This window comes from Eublepharis macularius, chromosome 5, assembly GCF_028583425.1.
Source record: "Eublepharis macularius isolate TG4126 chromosome 5, MPM_Emac_v1.0, whole genome shotgun sequence".
In the NCBI taxonomy this organism is placed as follows: Eukaryota; Metazoa; Chordata; class Lepidosauria; order Squamata; family Eublepharidae; genus Eublepharis; species Eublepharis macularius.
In genome coordinates this window covers 54,132,880-54,157,006 of record NC_072794.1, presented here as the reverse complement: position 1 = coordinate 54,157,006, position 24,127 = coordinate 54,132,880, and the positions used below count along the sequence as shown (strand labels likewise).

The following is a 24,127-nucleotide window of genomic DNA, read 5'->3' as shown; positions in this document are numbered from 1 at the left end:
TCACTCCCAGCTGTTCCAGAAGTGACATCAAACTGGTACCAGCACCAGTGATCCCCCCATCCCTCCATTTTTCTCCTAGCGGGCAGGAGCCAAAGACTCCATCAAAGATAAAAGACTTCCTCCAAAGGAGTCTGACTTTTTCTGACTGAGAAAGGCTTCCTTTGATGAAGAGAAGACTTCCTTTGTTGAAGAAAGTCTTTCTCTTCATTGGAGGAAGACTTGTGAGAATGTAGTCATAGGATTAGACTTAGTGGAAGGGAGACATAGGATTCAATACATATACAGTCCACAATTTAAAAGCTACAAGTGGCTATCTGAGCTAATGAATATTTATCAAATATGCTGCTTTGGACAGCAGAAGCCTTGCAATTACAGGCATTAACTTTGAACACCTTGAACATGTCAAACCTAATCAGCTAGCACAATGTGCTTTACATTCATTTGCAAAGCAGAAAATCCCTTTTTGGTTCCAAACTGGAATTTGAAAAAGCATATAAATAAGTATATCAACCACAGAATGATTGGATTGTATCCAATCTCTCTGGTTAGCCAGGCTGAAGTCCTTCTTCTATCCTAAGGAGCCTCCCTTTGATGGAAGAACTTTGTATACAAAACAAGAGCTTATTCCATCAGAGGAGGGTTCCTTGGGCCAAAGAAAGGCAATCACAAAATTGCTGCCATGGGAATGGGACCTGTCACAAAATACTGAGACAAACCACATGTGATCCTACGATGAATGTGTTTGTTTCAAACTGAGTGCACACTGCAAGCACAAAGGTGATACCTCCTGAGGTCTTCCAAAATACCTGCAACTCCAGTGATGTAGAGCAGGGGTGGGCAAATTGCGGCCCGCGGGCCACATGCGGCCCGCTACAGAATTTTTTGTGGCCCGCCAAGACAGTGGAAAAGTGTGATAGGGTACATTTGTCGCATTAAACTGATTCTAAAATTTAATGTGCTCGCAGCTATAGATGATATGAAATTAGCACAATAAATAAATTGACTAAAACTACCACTATTTTATTTAATTTATATTTATTGATTTTTATGATACAGTTTATACCTTTTCTGAAATGCAAAGTTAACTAATGAATGCAATCATTTTAAAAGGTGCGGCCCTCCGCTAACCTCCGCTCCCACAAAGTGGCCCCCGAGCCAAAACAATTGCCCACCCCTGATGTAGAGGAAAATCAGAACTGGCTCTTGGTTTGGGGGTAGAACAACTAGGCACTGACTAACACACCAGTGGGCACTATTGGCACCTTCAGGCACTGAGCTGGGGATCACTGCTTTAGCAGACAAGCATGATAGGTGTTTATTAAATGTTTGAATAAATTATTAAATGTTTGAATAAGCATTTTATTATTAATGTCTGAATAAACATTTAATAATGTTTGAATAAACATTTAATAATAACAGGATACAGCAATTAGTGAGTTTGAAACTAAAATAGTTGTCTCTATATTTAATAATAACACAACATGAGATAGCTAGCCCCCTCCCACCTTCTTTGCAATTTTTACTGGCTAATTTATCTAGCTACTATGGAGACAAGAGTGCTGGGCTACACAGAATTTTGGTCTGAACCAGCATGCCATGTTAAGTCCTGATGTCAGAAGTGGAATGAGATCAAACAGCAGGCAAGCTTGTCTCTTGATCAGCAAGAACTGGGCAAAAGGGCACAGCTGGGCATTGCATTGCAGGCACTTTCTCTTCTGGTCCTTGAAGCACAGAAGACAGTGCATGTATGCAGCTGTTTTCCCTGCAGGAAAGGAAAGCACAAGCTCAGGTAGCCTAGCTGCATGTCCCAGTCAGTATTCATAGGCTGAAGAAAACATTTTAGGCAACAGCACACACACACACATACAGAAGCTACTTCTGAGAGGTAGCAGCCTACTTTTGACCATGCACAGCACCTCCAAAGTATTTTAAGCAGAGGTTGCTGTCTACTCACAATGTATAGTGTTTGCCTCTCTTTGCCTACACCATTTGCATCACCGGGTAGCTCAACTAATAAGCCATGCCTGCAAGCTACATGGGATCTTTTTTTTTTTTTTTTTGCATATACCTCTCGTGTAGAGATGGGCATGAACTGCATTACGAACCTCAAAAACCCACGAAAATGGCGATCGCGCGATCGTGACCCGGCAGATCGTAATTGGCCACGGCCAACAAACCAGCGGTCGGGAGAGGCCTGGTTCGTTGCGTTTGGGCGCGGTTCGGGAAGCCAGACACTCAGGCGCCAGCAATCTATTCCCCTGGCAACGGAGCCAGGGGAATGCCTGACCTCTGTCTGCCCTCCTTCTGTCGCCCTGGAAACCCGAATGGAAGCCCAGCTTTCCTTGATCAGCAGGGCTTCCTTCCAACCACGGAGCTGCAAAGCAGTTACAAGTTGGGAGAAGACACCCAGGGGAGGGAGGGGGAAAGGGGTGTTCTGTAGCCATGGGCACTCCAATCTCATCCTTGCAAACCCTGATAGGCAGCTCTGATGGCCAAACACAGACCTCCTGTGTTGCTGAATGGGACCCATGATTATAAATAGCCATGGTCTCCCAGGCTGGGTTTCACTTTCTGTGAGCAGTGGAGTGGGACAGAGCTCTTGCTTGCCACTTTGGCCTCCATGAACCACGATCCGGTTCGGTTCGGCAACGGGAGATGTTAGTTATGTTTCGGGAATTTGGGATCGTGGTCTGCACCGAACCACGATCCGCTGGTTCGTTAATTTTTTTGGGTTCGTGCCCATGTCTACTCTCGTGTATTTTACTATCTCAACATGTTGGACAACTGAACTGTATTGGGTTCAGAGGTGTCCGATAAGAACTCCTCATCCAGACTATTTGGTTTGTGCTGAGCAGCCACAAATGTCTGCCAAACAAGTTTGCATTGGGTTTTTACAAAACTGCACATGTACAAAAACGCTGCCAATTCAAACCAAGCAGCAGCCATTAGTATCACAAGGGACGACTTAGGCAAACATCAAAGATTAGGATTTTATTAAAGCACTGCTTTTGTTGATAACTGATTTGTGACTGATTTAATTGTTTATTTATGCAGTTGCCTCCTGAGCAGAGCAGTTATGCAGCAGGGACCGGGTGTAGCAAAACTAAGCCAGGTTGTATAAGAATCCAAATGTGCAAAAAGCCAATTGCACTGTACTGCATGGTTAAGGGAGTTGAAAAGAATTTTAAAAAATCAACTTCCTGTTTGCAACCCATGATCAGGATGTCAGTTAAACCTGAGGGTGCTTGAGCATCCCTAATTCTGATTACCATAAGAAAAGCCTTGAGGGAAGCTTTGAATCCAAAAAGGGAATACAAGTGCATGTTGACAGAAAGCTAATAAACACCTGTACACAGTGATCTTAGATCAGAAAGTGTCCCATTCATCTCCATGCTTCAAATTCTCTCAAGCCTCTATCTCATTTTTATCCCACTCCTTTTCTAAGGAGCTCAGAGTGGTGTACATGGTTCTGTCCTCCATGTTATTCTTACTACAACTCTTGTAAAGGCTGAGATAGTTTGACTGGCCTAAAGTACACTGTTACGGTTATGCCAATAAAGGTTCTGTCTTGTCTTGCCAGGCCTAAAGTCACCCAGTGAGTTTCATCACGGCTGAATGGAGATTGGAACTGGGTCTCCAGGGTTGTATTCCAGCATTCCAACCACTAGAGCAAACTGAGAATAAAACAACTATGAATTACACTGCATACAACACAGTTATATTCATTAATATAACTACAACAAATACACAAAAGTAGCCCACATGCATGTGAAAATTGCCTTTCTGGGTGTTCCCTTGTTCACAACAGCACATAATCTCATAATCAGGCATCCAAAGACCTGTTCAGTCAGTTTTTTTGTCATTCAACTGGCATTTCTGGTACCATCTGGTACACCTAGCTCTTCCGAGGTTCTTTTAGTCTCAGGTTACATTTACTTCATTTCTTCCATTACTACTAGGCATCCGCATCCCAGGTTGCTTCCTCACAAGGATAATTAGGATGGGAACAGTGGAGCTTCCACAGGAGAGTATTCACTGCAGTGCCCCTTGACCCTGTCATTCTCTCCTCACTGGTAGATTTACCCACTTAAAAAAAATATAATAGCTATATTGCTATAGTGTACCAACGTTCTAGCCATATTTTTATATGCTAGTAGCCAAGTGGCTCTGATCTGTATCCAGATATTAGAGCCATGAAAGAGCAAGGCAGCTCTTCCTACACACTTGGAAAATGTCCCAGATTTACATGTTTGAAATCTTTTATATGTATATAAAGGAGGAGAGAGAGAGAGAGAGAGAGAGAGAGAGAGAGAGAGAGAGAGAGAGAGAATGTTAAAGAAACCCCAAAATGATAAAAGGTGCATCTGTAGCTTTAACCAGATGCCTTCATTGGCTGTTGCTAGGCAACTATAACAGTTAATCCAGTATTCCAGGCTTGGTTTCTGTCAGTAAAAGGGAGGGGAAGGGGCAAGGCCTTTGCCAGGGCTCTTCTGGCCTTTGAGGGGCAGGCCCAGAAGCAACCACCAGGAGACTTGATACCACATGACTTGCATGACTCCCCCAGGCCTGGCTGCTGTCTACTGTTCAACAGCAGCTCCCCAGCACAAAAGCCATCATATATAGTGATTAGAGTTGCAGAGTAGGATCTAGGAGACCCAGGTTCAAATCCCCACTGTGCTGTGGAAGCTCACTGGGTGACTTTGATCCAGTCACACACACTCAGCCTAACCTACCTCTCGGCATTGTTGTGAGGATAATATGAAGGCAGAGAGAATGATGTAAGCTACTTTGGCTCCCCATCATGAAGAAATGTGGGATATAAATGAATTAAATTAATAAATATAGATGAAGATGGGGGGCAGTGGGGGACAGGGAAATGATGGGTGTGAAGGGAAATGGCACTGGGCACTGCCCAAGATGGAGGTAGAGAGGTAGAGAAATCCTCATCTTCCCATCCAAACTTTTCTGAAATCTCTTTTTTAAAAAGGCTGTACCACAGCGGCTGTAAAAAACTGCACAACTGACCCAGGGACAGTCTGGTAGATGATTCCACAATGATATTGTCCAGACCTCCCCCCCTCCACTATTGCTATGGGAGGAAGAGCTCTGCGTGGAAGCATATCTACCCACTTTTTGGACAAGGAACGAATCCTTTCCCTTCCTGCAGCCTCCAGCTCCTTCTCTCTCTCAATTTACCACTACTCAGTATGCCTTTGGCATAAAAGAAGAACAATGAGTCTACAACACTACATGCTTGACAAAATCTGCTGAATAAAAACAGCTACTTGATAACAACAGCTATCAATATTGTTGCCTATTTATTCTGGAAAAGTTAGTCTTCTAAGTGAAAATGTTCAGCAGCTGTCAGACCACCCCACAGCTTATGTATTTATTTTATTTTATGTTATTTATAGCGGCCTTTCTCAGACTCAAGACTGATTACACAGTGTAAATCATTACAATCAATGGCTGGGAGATTCAATAAACAATTCAATGGGGTATGGATACCAGAAATTTGAAAAAGAAGCATAAATCCAAACACAGAGCTGAAATAATGCTGAAACAAAACACAAGTAACATGACATTACTTGACGTGTTAAACAACATGTAAACTACCCAATAGGAGCATACCTGCAGCAACAAAAAATACGCAGTAGTGGAATTTACAGTCCCTGTCCCTTTTCCAAACCATTTCTCTGAGACATTTCTTACAGCACAGCCCTATTACCCAAGTAAAAACGTCCTCGTGAATAATTCAGTTTTGCAGTTTACAGAAAGACAGGCGAATGGGAGCTTTCCTGATATCTTCAGGCAGTTCCATAAGGTGGGGGCCACCACAGAGAAGGCATATGTATGGGCAATTGCTGATTTTGCCTGTGTGTAGGACCCGCTTGAACAAACAAAGTTTAAATTGAACTAGTGAACATAAGAAATTATTTTATGTCATTAATTAGATCTGCAGAGAGAGCCCCTACATCTCGAGGTGTTTGCCTTCACTCAACTCACAGCTCTCTTCATAATCTTTCTTATTCTGCAGAACTGCCAGCCAGGCGGCCAACTGCTTATAAGTACATAAGCATGATGGCTGCAGAGTTTTGATAAGTGTATTGGTTTCAGAGTAGTTCTTAAGCTTGGTGTGGTGGAGAGGGTCATCAAGTCATAGTTGACTCATGGCAACCCCTGATGGGGTTTTCATGGCAAGAGATTAACAGAGGTGGCTTGCTATTCCCTACCTCTGCAACCCCAGTCTTTGTTCGAGGTCTCCCATCTAATTATTAAACATGGCCAACCCTGCTTAGCTTCTGAGATTCAAAAGACCAGGCTAGCCTGGGCTATCCCTGTCAGGGCAGTTCTTCAATTTGGCAGTTTCAAATACAACCATATCTTCTTAAAGGTATTTTCACAGACATAGTAGCACAGATTAATTTTCCACACAGGTCTTCTCTAGCAGACTAAACTCTCTTAACATCCACAGAAAGATTCATACAGTTTACCTGACTGACTCAATAATCTCTGTCTCAAATAGACTATCCCAGGAGCGCACAGTTTGCTTGACTCAACTAAAATAAATCTTTTCTTTCAGCACGCTGGCTAAAAACTGTACTGGGAGCATGCCCACAGGATGAGGCAACATGATGACATTACTTTGGGAAGTGATGTTGCCGCATCCTGTGGGAGTGTACCCGGTGTGCATTTTACTGGGTCGTCTGCTGGTGGCCAATGATCTCCAGGGGCTTGCTGCGGGACAAACCCCTGAGTAGAGATGGGCATGAACCAGAAAAAAAATGAACCATGTGGTTGTGGTTTGTTGCATTTCACAAACCATGAATTTTCACAAACCTGCCCCAGTTCATGAACTGGTTCCTTTGGTTCATGAAAATTTCACATCCAGGTAAGCAAATAGTCACTTCCGGGTCAGCAGAAGGTCACTTCTGGGCCAGTAGAAGGCCACTTCTGGGTTAGCAGGTCTGCAGTTCATCCTCTGTTGCCTAGGAAACTGATTGATCAGCGCCAGGCAGTCTGCAGTGACGAACCAAAAAATGAACCAAATGCCAGCCCAAAGTTTGTGGTGGTTCGTCAGAAATGGGCTCTGACGAACTGCTGGTTTGCAAACCACGAACCAACCCGGTTCGTCGCGAACTTTGGTTCATATTTTGGTTCATGCCCATCTCTACCCCTGAGAGATTTCCCACCACTAGCAGGCAACTGGGAAGCCTAAAAACATTACAGTTACTTTCTCAGTTCTCTCCCTGTTGTTAGTTTTCTACTGCTAGGAAGATATTGGAACATTTAAAAATGTGACCTCCCCTAACTGTAGTCTGAAACGGTATAGTTTGTTCTACCATCTTGAGATTATAACATGCCCTTCAGCCACATGTGCAAAATGCCTGTTATTCATGCTATTATTTTTTAGTTTCAAAGTTACCCAGAAATTATGATGTAAAAAGCTGTCTTAGATGACAGAACACCTTATTTCATACAGAAACAATAACATTGTTTTCCTTTAGAGAAATGACGTTTGGCCCCGGTGGGAAATTTGGTCCTTAGCATCATTTTAGGCTGCATCCAGTGAACAACACTAAATCAAGACATACAAATGAGCATTTTCACTGAAATCATTTTAAGAACAATGGTAAATTAAAAATACTTTCTGAGTTTGCATCTTTAATGAGCTATCGTGCTAAGATGCACAGAGCCAAGTACAGAGTGGATTACAAGACAACATGTTGTAGACAAGTGATGATTTCTTGACGTCACTTTGACTACAGAAGATGTTAAAAATAGTAGTTCAAACTATGATAAATACTTCTAGGTTGTAACAGTGCTGGATCACACTCTAAAAGGGCAAGTAAGGAGCTTCTGTGCATTCACCAAAATTTTGAGCTCCCCCCCGCCGCAATCATTTACCAAAGACTTTTACACCACCTGAAAACCTACTGCTAAAATTAAGGGGCCATCTGGACTGTTATCCAATGAATTCCAAGGAATAGCAGTTGAAAAATGAAACTGCAGAAATACTACGAGCACAAATGAATCTGCCTTATACTTGTCTATCAAGGTCAGTACTGTCAACTATGACCGACAGTTGTTTTCCAGGGTCTCAGGTCTTTCCCATCACCTATTACCCAATCCTCCTAAATGGAGATGTTGAGGACTGAACCTGTGACCTTCCGAATGCAAAGCTGGTTTTCTACTATTGAGCTATGGCCTTAAAGTGCACATGGAAGCACCTGAGCATGCACAGAAGAACTGTGAAATCCCACGTAAGAGCAGCTGTAAGAAAGTCCAGGCCAGGGTGATGATTTTGATCTTGCTGTCAGATGATCACCTGGTCATGAGGAATAATGTATTTTACCAGGGGATGCTCAGTGTTACGGTCTCTGATTAAGAGGACACTTTCTTACAAACTGCCTCAAGCGCTTCTTATTACTCAGTACTCATCCAATGGTAGGTTCTATAGCTCTGGAAGAGAGCGCTTATTATGCATGCACAAACTAGATTCAGTCACTAGCATCTCCAGTAAAAAAGCTTTCTGGCAACAGCACCAGCAAAGACTTTTACACAAGATCTTGAAAAGTCAATGCTAGTTAGAAAAGATACCTAATAAACATGGACCAATGCTCTGACCTTCTGATGTTCACGGATCAAAATAATGTATAACTTCTGTGATTCACTAGTAAGTTCACCTCCTTCCTCACATGTACAATAAGTGCTTCTGCATTACAATAACTCATCACAAGAGACAACAACAACCTTCAGCTATGTATATGCCTTTGCTCCAAGAACACAGAGTTGGATTGACCCAGGATTTCCACTGGTAAAAAGGGTGAAGGGAATTCCCTTTGACCACCAAAAAGACTATGCTGAGAATCGTGGAACCTGCACTGATAAAAGCCATGACTGTAGTAAGGAATCGAACTGGATGTGATTGAGTTGGCTGACTGGATCGAAGGCATAATTATTTAGCTTGTGTTTCTCTCCTCTGGTCCTTCTCTTCAGTAAGCTCACCAGCAACCTTTTCCTGGGAGCAAGCACTACTGAATAGACTTCAGTAGGATTATGAGTAGACTTAGGACTGCTTTCTTAGTTAAATATCTCAGTGCACAAGTCTTATTTTTTTATTATGATATCTGAAAAGAGGTTATTGATAATTCTTGCCCGTGAAGAGAATCTACTTACAGCAACAAATGAGTGTGTTGCTTCAGATTAGAATTTACCCTCTGATATTGCAAGGCCAATTCTCTCTCTCACACACACACTGAGAGAGCGCTGACTCTTGAAACCTTACACTCTGAAAATCTCATCAGTTTCTAAGGTGCTACTGGACTCCAATCTTGCTGAGCGTGTTTTAAATGCCCTCTGTCTTTCCACTGCTTGCTCAATGTGATGTTCAATATGGGTGAAGCTGAAGGTGATGGCCTGTATCTTATTCTTAACACTCCACTCAGCAAAGATAGAAGGCTTCCTCCAGCCTAGGGAGCCTCTCTCCAATGTATTTTAAGACATCAAACTTTGATGAGAGAAGTGGTAGGACACATGCTGCTATTTTAGTGGTCAAACAAGTGCTGAATGCATGATTGAAGAATATGCTAGAAAAATTGCAAAGGAATGGGCCGAAAACGGAGACATCATTCCTACTCAAAACCGAACCTTCTTGGTAGATTGCAGAACTAGAAGCCACACTAGATGTTATGAGGGGAAAATTGGGATTCCACTTCTAATTTTTACTCAAAGCTCTACTAATATGGTAACTAGGGAGATACCTCCAGTGAAAAGAGTGTGAGTAGTAAGTGCGTTTTAGCAAATTCCACACCCTCCAGAGTGGAATTTATTTATTTCTTTATCCAAGATACAAAACCTGAACAAAGCTCAGATGGGGGGGGGGCACTCAGGCAAGACTAATTCTGCTTATGATCGTACAGGTAATCACATGTTTTATTCACTTTGCCAACAAATACAATAAAAAGGGCTCTGGGCAAATAACTGTTACAGTCAAAAACAGTTCATAACTGCTGTAACAGCTTTCTCCTCATAAAGAGAGATCCCTTCAAGGCTCCATAGAAATCCCAGGAGATAGCAGGTGAACAAGTGACCTGCCCATAAACATGCAGACTCTAGCTAATACTTTATCTTCCCAAGAGGAAAATAATGCAAAAGAACAAAAAAGAAAGGAGGTAAGGGCTCTAAAAAGCCTGTTTCAGAGTACAATTTAGAGAATGCATTGAAAATTTGGATGGACATATAGAGGGAAGGGGTGCTGAGCTGACAACTGACAAGAGAGAAACAGGGTGAGGATTGCAAAAGATGTATTGTGGTCAAGAGTATAAAAAATGTAGGGATGTGATTAGGCAGAAGTGCGGGGGAGGGGAGGGAGAGGCTGAAGGTATTTCTCCAAGAGTAAGGAGAAGGCGCTTGGCTCCCCATAGACTCGCCTCTCTTTTCTATTTAACACATTGGACCAATAGGATGTGTTTATTATGATGTATTTATGAGGATATATTTATTATGATGTCTGAATGCAATCACCAGGAAGGATGTCAAGAATGGGTCACAGATTGAAAAGGGGGAAACAAAATGTTTACAGAAAGGTTTAAAGGTCTGTTCTTGAATCTACCTCTGGTAAACTTGTAGGAAAGCTGAGCGTTTTAAAAGCATTAGTTGTAAATGCTCTTGGGAGGTGGGGGGATCTCCCACTGACTACAGCACTGTTAGTGACACATCAATCAGCTCCTTTTGAAAGAATTTTTGAAACACAGGCCCATTTAATTGTTTTAATAGCTATTATGTGTGTAGAATGAGTATGTGAATCATAATCAAAAGTGCTCCTAAGAAATAATCATGTGTGGTCTAAAATAAGAGGGAGAACTATGCCCTTCCTCAACTACCATCTCTGAAACTGGATGGTCTCTAAATGAATCCAATTGACTGGCTTAGTATGTGAGCTAAGAATAAATAAGATTCTACAAGAAGTTTCTGGAAAATCCAGCTAGGATCTGGCCAAGCTAAGTCCAGAAGACATCTTCTTGCTGGATAATCAGCTAGGTATAGGAGGGCAGGGCTTTTTTTCAGCAGGAACGCGGTGGAACGGAGTTCCGGAACCTCTTAAAAATGGTCACATGGCCGGTGGCCCCACCCCCTGATCGCCAGATAGAGGGGAGTTTAGATTGCCCTCCGCGCCGCCTGGCGCTCGGCGGCACAGAGGGCAATCTAAACTCCCCTCTGTCTGGAGATCAGGGGGTGGGGCCACCAGTCATGTGACCGTTTTCTCCAAAGGCAACCCACTGAGTTCCACCACCTCTTTTCCCAGAAAAAAAGCCCTGTAGGAAGATATAGCTAGTCTTGGAAATGAGGTTCTCTATACATGTTCAGAAGCACTCTACCAGAACTATAATTGGATCAAACATATCAGTTATTGTTTTCACGCTGAAACCTATATCACTCAAATAAAAACTGACATAGTAATGGATTTTAAGATATCTACTGCTGAAAACAAATGTCTTAGAAAAATGCAAGCAGAAGGTTACAACAAAAATAATTTGTCACATATGCCAAAGATCTACAACATTCAGATATGGTTCTGAAATTCCTCCATAACCCATGCTAAGCATGGTGGAATAAATGGAACATTATTTCAAGTTGACTCTGGGACCTCAAGGGTTACATATTTTCCTCCCATCCTGCATCTCAAAATACAAAAACCCAAAATAATAATAATTTGTGTCCTTGCAACACATGAGGATTAAATCCCAGTCCATCTGGAACAGGCTTCTGCATAATTCAGACCCTCCCCCCACATTCTAATACACCATAAATGCAGTAAGAACAAAGGATAATGTATAATGAAAACACTGCATGCTTCCTGAATGCTCTATGGTTAGGACAACATTTTATTAACGCCCCCCCACAATTATTATTTATTATTCAATACATACATGAACATTAAAACATAGTCAGCATATAGATGTATTACCTGCATTTTATATTAATAAGATATTAATAATATCTCAATAAGTTATACATTTAGTGGTAAGCTATAGAGTACAGGGATAGCACTGCACAAAGAGGAGTCCCCCCACCCCATCCCTTCTTTAAAAAGTATCGAAGGGGCCACAGTTAGAAAAGAACATGTGACACAATTCTGTAACTGTAATGGACAATCTAGTAGCATTTCAGTGTTTCTATATACAATGGCCGAATGTGTGTGTTTGGGCTTGAGCTAATACTTCACATTCAATGGATTGTGCAGACCATTTTCCCTTGGTGGTATGAATTGTATGTTTTCACTATATGCAATATTTGTCTAGATCTGTAAATATATTTATGGTACTTAAGTGGTGTTCAGAGTCTACATTACAGGCTTAAAATTTGTTTAATAGCCGTATTTTTACTTTTAACTATAGTTATAGAGGGTGGAAGCTCTTATAGAATTCTCAACATCCTTATAAAACTACCGTTTCCAGAATTCTTGGAGGGAAGCTACATCAGTAAAACTGGCTTAAACTGATATACATTTGAAGTGTAAATGTGAAACAAGATATTACCAGATCTGATATACCCAGTAAGAGAGATGTCCTGAGGCTGACACAGATATAAAGTTTATGGTGGGTTAGATGCACTTGTCTCACTGATTTAAGTGCAAACCTCCAACAAACATTAAATGATGCTGAACTGGATCCTAAATCTGGAAAACAGATCTATGATAGCAGTGGGTCTTTGAGCTGATTTTTCAAAAATCTGTCCACCATTTCTGATTTCACCCAGGAAATCCTGAAAACATTTTAGCAGGGATCCACAACACTGGATTGGCATTGGAGCCAAGCCATTTTTGTGGTTCCTGGTGAAGTTCTTTCTCTTGAGTTTTCTCTGGTACATACAGAAGATGAGTGGTGGTAGTTCTTTGGACACAGAACCAGGCACAAGCATGCCATGCATGTCCATTCTACATGGCATCCCGCACCCCTCAAATGCTGCCACTGAAAGACATTTCAGGGGGCTGGTTGTTCCAGCACTGGCTGCCTCTAGAAAAGGGTGGGGTATGCCACAAAAACATAGCAGGATCAACGCCTTTTCCTTGCTGTGGCTCTGTGGCTTGAGCTATTTCATAGGGGAGATGGGCTACTCTGGAGAAAAGGGGAGTGGGGGAGGGAGAGAGAGAGAGAGAGATGGATGCTGGTGCTAAAAGAGCCAGGCAGGAGTAAAAAAGGCAGATCTGGATATCCTAACTAGTGCAGTTACACTGCCTGAGAGTCAGGAATACTTGGCCTTGGCAACTTAGTCAACAGACCTGTAGAGACCAGAATCCAAGGTACCATAAAGTTCATTGAGATACGATTTGAAAATGAGTGAGCTTTGGGAATGCTAAAGCAATTGCTAAAGGTTCAGATATCTAGACAGCAGGGAATCCTCCATGTGACTAGTTCCGGTACAATCACATTTTCAGCTGTTCAGATTCCCAAAATGGAACAGAGCCAGGGCTGGATACACTTTGGACTTGTTGAAACCTCTGCAGTATGAATATTAGCAAATGCAGAATACCCTCTCTTGAGAGGAAGTTGGTGGTCTGAAACCATCCACAATTATATCCATGTTATGAATATGCCTGCTTTGCATAATAATCCTGTAATCATTTCAGCTGTAAAAGCTATATAGTGTCAGAGGGGTTTTGTCTTCCAGGCTGTCGACGTCCTTTGTTCATGAATGTGCATTAGGCAATTCTCTGATCTGTTTTGTGCCTTCCCTTTGAATTCACTCTGAGCCTTCTTGACAGACCCATGGGGGAGGTGACACTGGATAATTATGCTACCAGGTCCCCTAACATGTAATATTCTGGGACGGCCTCAGCATTAAAGCCTTGAGTAAAACCAGGACACAATTGATCCACAAAGATATTGTGAGTCTGCCCTTCTGTCTATCAGTGAAGGACTTCCCAAATACAGCAGCAGAGATCTCAGGAGTTCAAGGGATTATAAAAGCAGCCCTAGTGGATTAGACCAAAGGTCCATTTAGTCCAATAATGTTTTCCTCAATGGCCAACTACATATCTACAGTCAGGAAGCCCACCATCAGGGCATGAAATAGCTCACCTACTGCTACCTTCTCACCAGCAACTGTCATTCAAAGGTAGTTACTTCAAGCCACCATAATGTTCAACAACTGACTGGCCTATCCTCCATGAAAATGTAGAGTTCCACTATAAAGTGATCAACTATAGTATCCATCGCCTTACCTTTTTGTCAGAGAATTCCCTACATGATGCACTATGTGGCCAAGGCCTTCCTTTTGTCTCTCCTAAATAGAGATGGGCACGAACTGGAAAAAAACTGAACCATGCGGTTCGTGGTTCATCAAATTTCACAAACCATGAACCATGAACTTTCACAAACCTGCCCCTGGTTCATGAACTGGTTTGTTTGGTTCATGAAAACATCACATCTTGGTCAGAAAATCATCACTTCCGAGCCAGAAGAAGGTCACTTCTGGGTCAGCAGAAGGTCTGCAGGAAGTCCATCCCGTTGCCTAGGAAACCGATTGATTGGCACCAGGCTGTCTGCTGTCACGAACAAAAAAACGAGCCAAGCGAACCAGCCTAAAGTTCATGGCAGTTCATCAGAAATGGGATCTGACGAACCGTGGTTCGCGAAACAAGAACCGGCCTGGTTCGTGCTTAATTTTGGTTCATATTTCGGTTCGTGCCCATCTCTACTCCTAAATCCAAGGCCCATCAATTTCACTGCATTCTAAAGACAGGATTTACATATAAGGTAGGGTTATTTTCTACTGATCTTGAATTTCACCCACCCTTTCCCCAGTGACCTACATGGAACACCCTACCACTTTTAGATGTTGAGACCACAGGAATCAAAACCTAAATCCTCCCCTGAAACAAATAAAGTCCATGTTTGTCTCAGCAAGCTTCTTGGGATGGGAGTGCCATTAGTATGGATCACAGAAGCATCACCTTCAGTGCCAGGTGTATTAAAGCTGCCTCTTCTTCATTACAGCCTTTGCAAAAAAGCCCCCTGCAGATGCAGCAACTCATTGCCTTAAGGTATCTATTGTACATGCCATCCTTCTTCAACTTCCATACCTTCTTGTCTTCCGCCCAGTCCCATCTCTTCTTGGGGAGAAACGGACTCTCATCAGGCCCCTCACTCCTGCTTGGCTTGGCCTTGCCAAGGTTTGTTTTTAAAAAATTAATACACACCCCCTGTGGTTCACAGTTTATTTGTTGTTGGGAAGTAGAATTCAAGGGGAGATATAAAGGGAACATAAAGGGGAAGATGAAAGGGCGTGTTTGTCACACTCCCTCCCAAATCACATCTGATTTGTTGGTGGTGGGATGGAGGGGGGGGGTAGAATATGAAGGCGTGAGAGAGACAGGCCCCAATAAACATCCCCCTCAAGGGTACATATCGTCAGCCTCACATTGTCATGATGTTTACAGTGCTAAGGCTAGGGCTGCAGAGGATGACTGTAGGGCATGTGGCTGTCCCGGGGTTCTGGATCACTTTAAGATCCAGCCTTTCTTACCTGCTTCACAAGGTCTGGATCAGCAGTGAACAGCTGTCTTAATTTTAAAAGAATTGCAGTAGTTACTCCAGCACAGGACTAGGTTTATTCACAGGTATGCAATAAAAAGAGGGGGTTGTCTTACATTTGTATACAACTTGAGGTTATGTCCAATATTTTTTGTGCATAACATTTTTAAGGGGGTTGTCTTACATTCAGGGTCACCTTCCCTTGGAGTGAATACAGTAGTATCTCAAGTTAATTGCAGTAATTATGACAACCAGAATATCTGATCTGCATCCTTGAGAACATATTGCATGTACTAAATATGAATCTTTGGCAAACCACTTATGACACAGTTACTTCTAACCCTGACCTAAGTTTTATTTTCTGTTTGTTTTGTGTGCTTCATTAAGGCATTTAAGGACTGGTTTTTCCAATAAATGTTCAACGCACTTGACACTGCTCATGAATCCAGAGAAATATAACATTAAAGAAATTAAACATATAAGAAAGCTATATTCCAGGAAACTGTAGCTTATTTTCCACAAACCCATGTTGAGCTCAGGAACTATATGGGAGAGGAGTTGTACCATGAGAAAATATCTTGACCCAGCCCTGTTCTTTCCAGTAGCCCTTATCAGAAAATCTAATATCCAATCACAAATAAAACCAAGGTATGTTGCTACAGGAATATTCAAGTGATGTTCTAGCTGCTGGGGCCTTGGCTCCTTAAGAGAGCTACAGTAGATCAAACAACGGAGCAGAGCTGAAATGGCTTGCATGAACTAGCAAGGCCAGTAGTGGGGTCCTTGAAGAACTGAAGTTTGACAGCCTATGACTTGGCTTCCCTAATGAATTAATCTTCCTAAATTATCATAACCTTTAACCTCATGGGTCCCAGTTACCCTCATGTTTCATTCCCAGCTACTACAGCCAGAGCCCATGCCTGATTGCAACCTGTTCTCCTGCATTAGCCACGGAAACCTCAAGCTTGAAGTACTTCTGCAGAACTGTGGACATAAGTTGATACATGGAACACAACAGAAGGGTGCTGAGATGTCATTCCAAATGCAAATTTGGCCCTCATAGGAGAGGAGTCTGGCTTGGCTCAAGGTTGGCTGTTGTCATGACTGCAAAGTTTGGACAGCATGCAGACCAGAGTCGCTTTTATCTTCTACAAATTGTCTAGCTAGGATTCTGAAACCTTTAAAATAGAAACCCTGGTTCCTTATTTGCTATATACAGAACTTAGGTCTGGCTCTCACTGATCTAGATGGCAGGTGGGGGCTCCTCTGATTGAATGTTCCTCCCTAGAAAAATATTCCCTGTATATAGAAAACTAGCATGGCATGAAGCAAACTAGGCTAGAATCCTTCTCCAGCATCTAGCCAAGAAGGAATGTGGAGGAAATATTTTGCATGGAGGAACATTTAATCATGCAAGTCCCTCACCTGCCCTCTGAAGAGGCATATTCCAGATATCAATTTACCATCTCATGAGATGGGGTCTTAGAATGGCTTTTACTTTATATGTTTGAGATATAGTTTTGTTTTTCTAAACAAATCTAACTTCTAACATCCATGATAGTACAAAGCTCTGGCAAATCCACAAAACTTCACCTGATAGAGTCTGTCTGACCCTTGCAGACTCAGTTAAGAGTTATGGGGTTATACTGGATCCAGCACTATTGCTAGAAAAGTAAGCTAAGGCCACTGCAAAAAATGCTTTCTACAACCTCGTCCAGCCTGGAAGATAGCCCCTATCGCGACATGGCCAATCTGGCCACCTGGATCCATGTTATGGTAATATCTATACTTGACTATGATAATGCACTACACATAGGTCTCCCCTCTAAGTCAATTTGGAGGCTCTAATTGGTGCAGAATGCTGCAGCTCAGTTATTACTAGGAACAAAGAGAAGCATAAATATTACTCCCATTCTGCAGTCACTCCATTGGCTATCAATTATCAGGCTAAATTCAAGGTATTGGCTATCACATACAAAGTTCTTCAGGGCCTTGTTCCAGCCTATCTAGGATTCTGCCTCTCTCTATGTTCCTCCACGGCAGTTTCGCTCATCTGAACAAGGCCTCCTGCAGGTGCCACCCTGTACACGGACAAAATCAACAGCTGCCCATACACGCGCTTTCTCTGTGGTCACACCCACCTTATGGAATGGCTTGCCTGAGGTCAGGAAAACCCCCACTCTTATGGCTTTCTGCAAACAATGCAAAACTGAATGATTCAAGAGGGCTTTCTTACTCAGATAGGAGGGCTGTACTGCAAGGAGGTGGTCTCAAAGAGATATGAAAAGTCTTTGAAACTGACTATACTAATCTCACCCTATGTAATCTGCCTTGAGTCACAGTGAGAAAGGTGGGCTATAAATGGCACAAACAAACAACACAAAACAAACAAAACAAAAAAACAGCGAGGGATTTTGTAAATCATCCATATACTCATGTCTATTATTTGCCTGCATGTACCCAGGAACCCCATCTGCCTAAATGTAAAGAAATAGGTACTCTGTGTGTGTGTGTGTGAGAGAGAGAGTGAGTGAGTGAGTGAGAGAGAGAGAGAGAGAGGAGAGAGAGAGAATCCTTATTGAGATAGTGTTCAGAATAATTCAAGACCATTCTGCTTCTGGGAAAGGTGATTGAGAAGGTGGCCCTAGACCCCTTCCAGTCCAGGTTCCATCCAGGACATGGGACAGAGACATTGCTGGTCGCCCTCACAGACGATCTTCGTAGACATCTTGACTGAGGCGGCTCGGTGCTGCTGATATTGTTGGATCTGTCGGCAGTGTTTAATACAGTCGATTACAATCTTCTGACTCACCGCCTCGCTGAGGTGGGGATACGAGGGACTGCCTTACAGTGGCTTGTCTCTTTTCTCCACGGTCGGGGACAGAGGGTGGTGCCTGGGGGGAAATTGGCATCCAGCCACCCTTTGGTGTGCGGGGTCCCACAGGGAGCAATACTCTCCCCATTATTGTTTAACATCTATACGCGCCCTCTTGCCCAGTTAGTGCGAAGTTTCGGACTTGGGTGTCATCAATATGCAGATGACACCCAGTTGTATCTGATGATGGATGGCCGGCCTGGCTCAGCCCCAGATGTCCTGGAACATGCTTTTGCAGCCGTGACTGGTTGGTTGAAGCAGAGTTGGCTGAAACTAAACCCGACAAAGACAGAGGTCCTGTACTTGAGCCACAGGGGATTAGGTTTGGGACTCCGGCTCCCTGCCCTTGATGGGGCACCATTAGTGCCAGTTCCAAGGGTTAAGAGCCTGGAGGTGATCTTGGATGCCTCCCTGGAGGCACAGGTCACAGCGGTTGTCAGGTCCTCTTTTTTCCATCTGCAGAAGACCAGGCAACTTGTCCCTTACCTGTCAACCCGTGACTTAACTACAGTGATCCAAGCAACGGTCATCTCTAGGCTAGATTACTGTAACTCACTCTACGTGGGGCTGCCTTTGAGCCTGACCCGGAGATTACAGCTGGTACATAATGCAGCGGCGCGTGTTATTATGAGAGTGCCAAATAAGACACATATAACACCATTTTTACGTGAGCTGCATTGGTTGCCTGTGGAGTACCGGCTTAGATTCAAGGTTCTGGTATTGACCTATAAGGCCCTGTGCAGACTGGGACCAGTGTATCTACAGGATCGTCTCTCCCCATATATTCCCTGGAGGACACTCCGATCAGGGTACAAAGAGCTGTTGGTGGTCCCTGGCCCCAAGGAGGCCCGCCTAGCTTCTACTAGAGCCAGGGCCTTTTTGGTCCTGGCTCCCACCTGGTGGAACACTCTGTTAGCTGAAATCAGGGCCTGGCAGAACCTACTATCCTTCCGCCGGGCCTGCAAGACAGAGTTGTTCCACCAGGCATATGGCTGAGGCTGGGCCTCCACCGTCCTGAAAAAAAAAGGGGAGGGGTATATAAAATCTTAACCCTCCCTGTGAAGGCTGTCCACCATAATGTTTTAAATGTGTATGGATTTTTATTGTATTTTGTATTTTAATATCCGCCTTGAGCCCACTTGGGGGGAGGGTGGAATAGAAATTTGAAATAAATAATAAAGTAAATTCTGCAATACCTAACTTAAGAGGACATTTTTTTTGCACCAGAGAAGCATTGCTTTGACTTTTCAAGTCTTAGTTCTTGGGATGTCCTTACTCAACCAAGAAGCTCCCCAGATGAACTCCAGTCACCTTTTCTCCGCCTAATATACTTCTCAGGGATGTTATGAAGGTGAAATGAGGAGATGCCTCCCTGAGCTCCCTGAACGAAGGCACAGGGCAAAAATTAAGGACACCAGCTCCGGGTAATCTATGTGGCTTCTCCTTCCCCATTTTATCCTCACAACAACCTTGCAAGGTAGGTTAGCCTGACAGGCCCAAGATCAACCAATAAGTTTCACTGAAGAGTGGGGATTTGAATCCAGGTATCTCAACTCCCAGTCAAAGGAGGCACAAGTGAGTGGGATGAAAGCAGGCAGAGATGATACCCACACACACCATAAACATGCCACTTCCTGCTGACACCATCCCCATCTCTTCCCCTTTGACATCTCAGCAGGGAAGAGCCAATCTGACAAGAATCCTTCCAGGGGTCCGACAGCCCAGAACACGCCCCTTCTTTCCCTCTTCACAGCTGAGACAAGGCATAACTCTACATGGCAGATCATGCGGAAATGGAAACAAAGTTACAGGGCTGAAAAGTAGGGGGCAGAAAAGCAGAGCTTCGCTCCGCCCTTCTGAAGGTACAGTTTAGTTAAACCCCCTTCCATGGATTGGTTGAGGGCAGAGCAATCACACAGATGCTCCACTGACAGCCATCCTGCAGTTTTCCATTTGATTCAGAGCAAAGATTTCTTTTTTTTGCCGTGTCCTGAGGAGTGCCCTTAGTCATTCTTGAAATGAACGCAGTGCTGTGTGAAAGCACCCAACAAAAGCAAATGCATAATCACTGTGTGGAAGTGGTCCCTGAATCCCCCTGCATTGCCGTTTCAAGTCAAACCATGAGACTGCAACAGCCTCTGATTTCTCTTTAATGGCTCCTTCACCTAGTTGAGTGATGGAAGCGCTGGAAGCAAAAGATCTGATGATTCACAAATGAAGCAACCTTTTTTTTATAATGTTCCTTGAAAGCACCTGTCAGTGGTGGAAGGTTTCCAATGGTACAAGGCCTACTTCCCTTAGCTTTGGAAGAATATGGAGACATCCTGTGGGTGGCTGCCGTTCCCATCACACACGGTTGCTACGAAAGGACCACGTGTGGGCTTGACTTAGAATGTTCCATCCACATTTGACCACATAAGCCACATTCAGCAACAAGCCAAGCTTCTAATGTTCTGGATTTACTCCAAGCACACTTTTTAAAAATGTCTCATTTATGAAGACTAGAGAGGAAATTCATTATAGCAATTCATAAATGAGATCATCCACACACATCCCTTCTGTCATCTTGTTTAGCTTTTTGCTTTGGCAGATAGGGAAGACAGTCTTGCATTACTTGGACAATCATCAGAACGAACCATCAGAACTTACTCAGGGCCCATTTTTAAAGAATCAGCTGCGTGTACCTTAAATCTTGTTCCTTTAACATCGCGCTTCCTTCAGGGGCTGGGATCCAGCAGCCACATCAAACAGCCTTAAATACCATGTGATCAGTGCAACTTATATGTGACACTCAAGTTCTGGAAATGACTGTTTGCTCTTATGGAAAGAGCTATCCATTGCCATTGAAGGGAGGCAGGGTATAGCCTGAGGAGCTGACTGCCTACTGGCTGAGACTTTGAAATTGTCCTGTGCATCTGCCTCTACGGCACAACAGATTGAATCACTCAAATGCGCTTCTTCCCTCAGGATTTCTGTCCTCTCAAGGATGCTCCACTCTCTTACTAAGCTGTCAACAAACATCTGAATCGGAGGCCCTTTTTATGGCTCCTTGGCTGTAAGAAATACTTGCAGCGAGTGCCTCAACACTGTGCAGGCAGAAGGAGCCAAAGTAAAGGCACAGAGTTGCAGGTGGCATTGCAACAAAGCACAGACACAACAGATCTTTTAACAGGCACACAGATACACTTAGAACCTTTTATGAAACATAATTCTGACTACCCAGGAACCTGAACATGGTCCCATTTTCGTTTTCTCTGACAATGCTTGAATGGTACATGGACGCCTATTCCAACATTCCCTCCTAGTGGGATGATCCTGTGCACGTGACATGATCTCACCCACCCAGCTGCCCCCTCCATTTGCAAAATTCCCTTCAGTTTTTTGGGAACTGCATTCTCCTCAGCAAGGGAAGGAGACGGGAATCCAGGCAGGTTTTGGGATGGCTGTGGTTGGAGCATCACTCCCGTCTTTTATAGAAGAGTCCCCCTCCCAGCTGACTAAAGATGAGATCAGGAGACCCGTTTGTTTTTAGGCATGAACGCCAGACACGATGGCCAAGGATCTTCCCTCTCCCCAAATGGGAAGCCCAGGAGCAAAATACTGGCACAGACACGCCAATTCTCTCTCTCACACACACAGACAGACACACGAGTACCCAAGCGATCTTTGCGCTTTAGACATGCTCAGCAAGGAAGACCGCAAGAAGCCCAGGAGAGGGCCGGGGACCCGATCGCGGGCTTCTTGCGAGGCGGTTTCCCCAGGGATCCAGAAACCGCTTTTACAAGGCCACCATAAGGCTTCCGTTCCAGGCTGCACTCACCTCCACAAAATAAAAGCAAGGCAACAGGGTGACGCTCTCCTTGGTCACTTTGCTCTTCTGCCGCTCCTTCGCAGCAGCCATGCTGGCGGGCAGGAGGTGGGCGGCGGGCGGCGGGAGCGAGTTGGCGGCCGAGGCGGCGGCGGCGGCGGCGCAGGAGTTCCCGGGCAGCCTGCCGCGGCTCCTGCCCCAGTGGCGGCCGCCGAGGTCACATTCCCCGGGGGGCCCCTGGCGGTGGGGGAGGAAAGCGCAGCCGAGAGCGTCCTCCTCGCCCGGCAGCGCCAAGCCCGGCCGCCCGCACGCCCGGCCGCCGCGCTCGCCCTGGGCCAGGAAGCGCCGGATCTCCTCCTGCTCCAAAGCGGCGGCGATGAGCGCCTCCTGCCCGCCGCGCTCCCCTCCGGGAAAGAGCCCTTGCCTACATCGAGCCGCCGCCGCCGCGCTCGCAATCCGGCTTCTTCGTGCAATATTCATAGAGCTGACGTCAAGCACCCTGCTCCATGCAAAGAGGAAGGGGCCCCGGGTGCCTACATGATGAAGCGGCGGCAGGAGGAGGGGACTCGAGGCGGGCGCCTTAACTCCTTCGCCGCTGCAGGCGTGATTGGTTCCGGGGGAAACGGGGAGGGCACGGAGGCTTCACACGTTACAGCAGGAGGCGGACACCCAAGATGGTTTCCGTGCATGCCTAAAATGGAAACAGGAACCCTCCAGCCGCCTTGGCAAGCACGTCCATCTTGCAGAGAGTTTTGATTGCCTCCAGCTCCCGGTCGGTTCACACATGCAGTTTCGTCACGTGCATTAATGTCGGAATGGACCGTCGCGACTAGAGCAAGGCAGAGAGAACAGACATGGCTTCTCTGATCGCTTCAACAAATCCGAGTGCGCCGAACGGGAACACAGGCCCCGCCCCCCAACCTACACGCCTTCAGCGGCAAGTGGCCCTACACGTGTGCAAATGTGCACAGGGGTTTTTCCATTTAATCAAGGACGATGCTTTGTTCGGTGATCCAGATCCCTCGTGTAATTCGTAAGGGTGAGGGGTTGGTTTGGCGGGTGGGGGCTGCAGCGGCGATTCCTCATTTCCCTCGCCAAACACGTTCCTGTTATCCAGATTTGCCTTTAGACGCCTCAAATGAAAAATAGGCAGGCGTAAAGTAAAGTTTTGGTCTGGGTGTTTTAACCATTTTTTCACTGAAAATTGCTGGGGAAACTAGACAACACAGTTACATGTGGCTGTCTAGTTTCTGATCCTACAAAGATTTTAGCGTGAGGGGGCACAATTGGAACTTTGGCCCTATTTCTCCCGTATTCTAGAGAACTAGTTGCTGACCGTGGTGCTGGTATACTCGGGGATTGCTTTGGCGAAGCATTTTCATGTGAGCTAATGCGCTGTTTGTTTAGCAATGCAAATTAGCTGAGCATTCAAAGCAAGGAAATGCTTAGATTCCAAAATGGAGATTCAGTCTCCATTTAAGCTAAACAAACTAGCTGTGTATTCATAATAGTTCTTTGGCTGGACTGCAGCTCCTGCAACTGCATTTAACTAATACAGTTAATTAAGTCAAGATTTTCATCTTCAGTACAGTTGTGGTTGTTTTGAGAGTTCATATAAATGGTTAAGACTGATTCTTAGAAAATGTATCATGTCCAAGAACAAAGTACAGGGGTATCTGGCATACGCTCCCTCTTATATAAATCACCACTTTTTCTTTTAAACACATCTAAGGGATGAATGAATACCCCATATTTGCATTGTTATTCTCTATTTTGGTTACGCTACTCCTGTAGTTTTCCAGCAAGAAAGTTATATGGTAAAGCAAGCAAGAGACCACATGAATAAGTAGGGACAGTATCAGAAGGGAATGGTGAAGTCTGTTGAGTGGCATCATTGTCTTTGTG

The 24,127-nt window shown here is 44.3% G+C and overlaps 1 protein-coding gene across 1 annotated transcript in view; it reads right to left on the bottom strand.

Moving 5' to 3' along the window:
- PLPPR4 (phospholipid phosphatase related 4) overlaps nt 1–22,702 on the bottom strand; it is a 46,327-nt gene extending 23,625 nt beyond the window's left edge. Inside the window, exon 1 of the mRNA XM_054980359.1 lies at nt 22,235–22,702. Within this exon, the coding sequence (XP_054836334.1) occupies nt 22,235–22,702 (468 nt within the window). The remainder of the gene's footprint in view (nt 1–22,234) is intronic.
- Between the last annotated feature and the right edge of the window lie 1,425 nt (nt 22,703–24,127).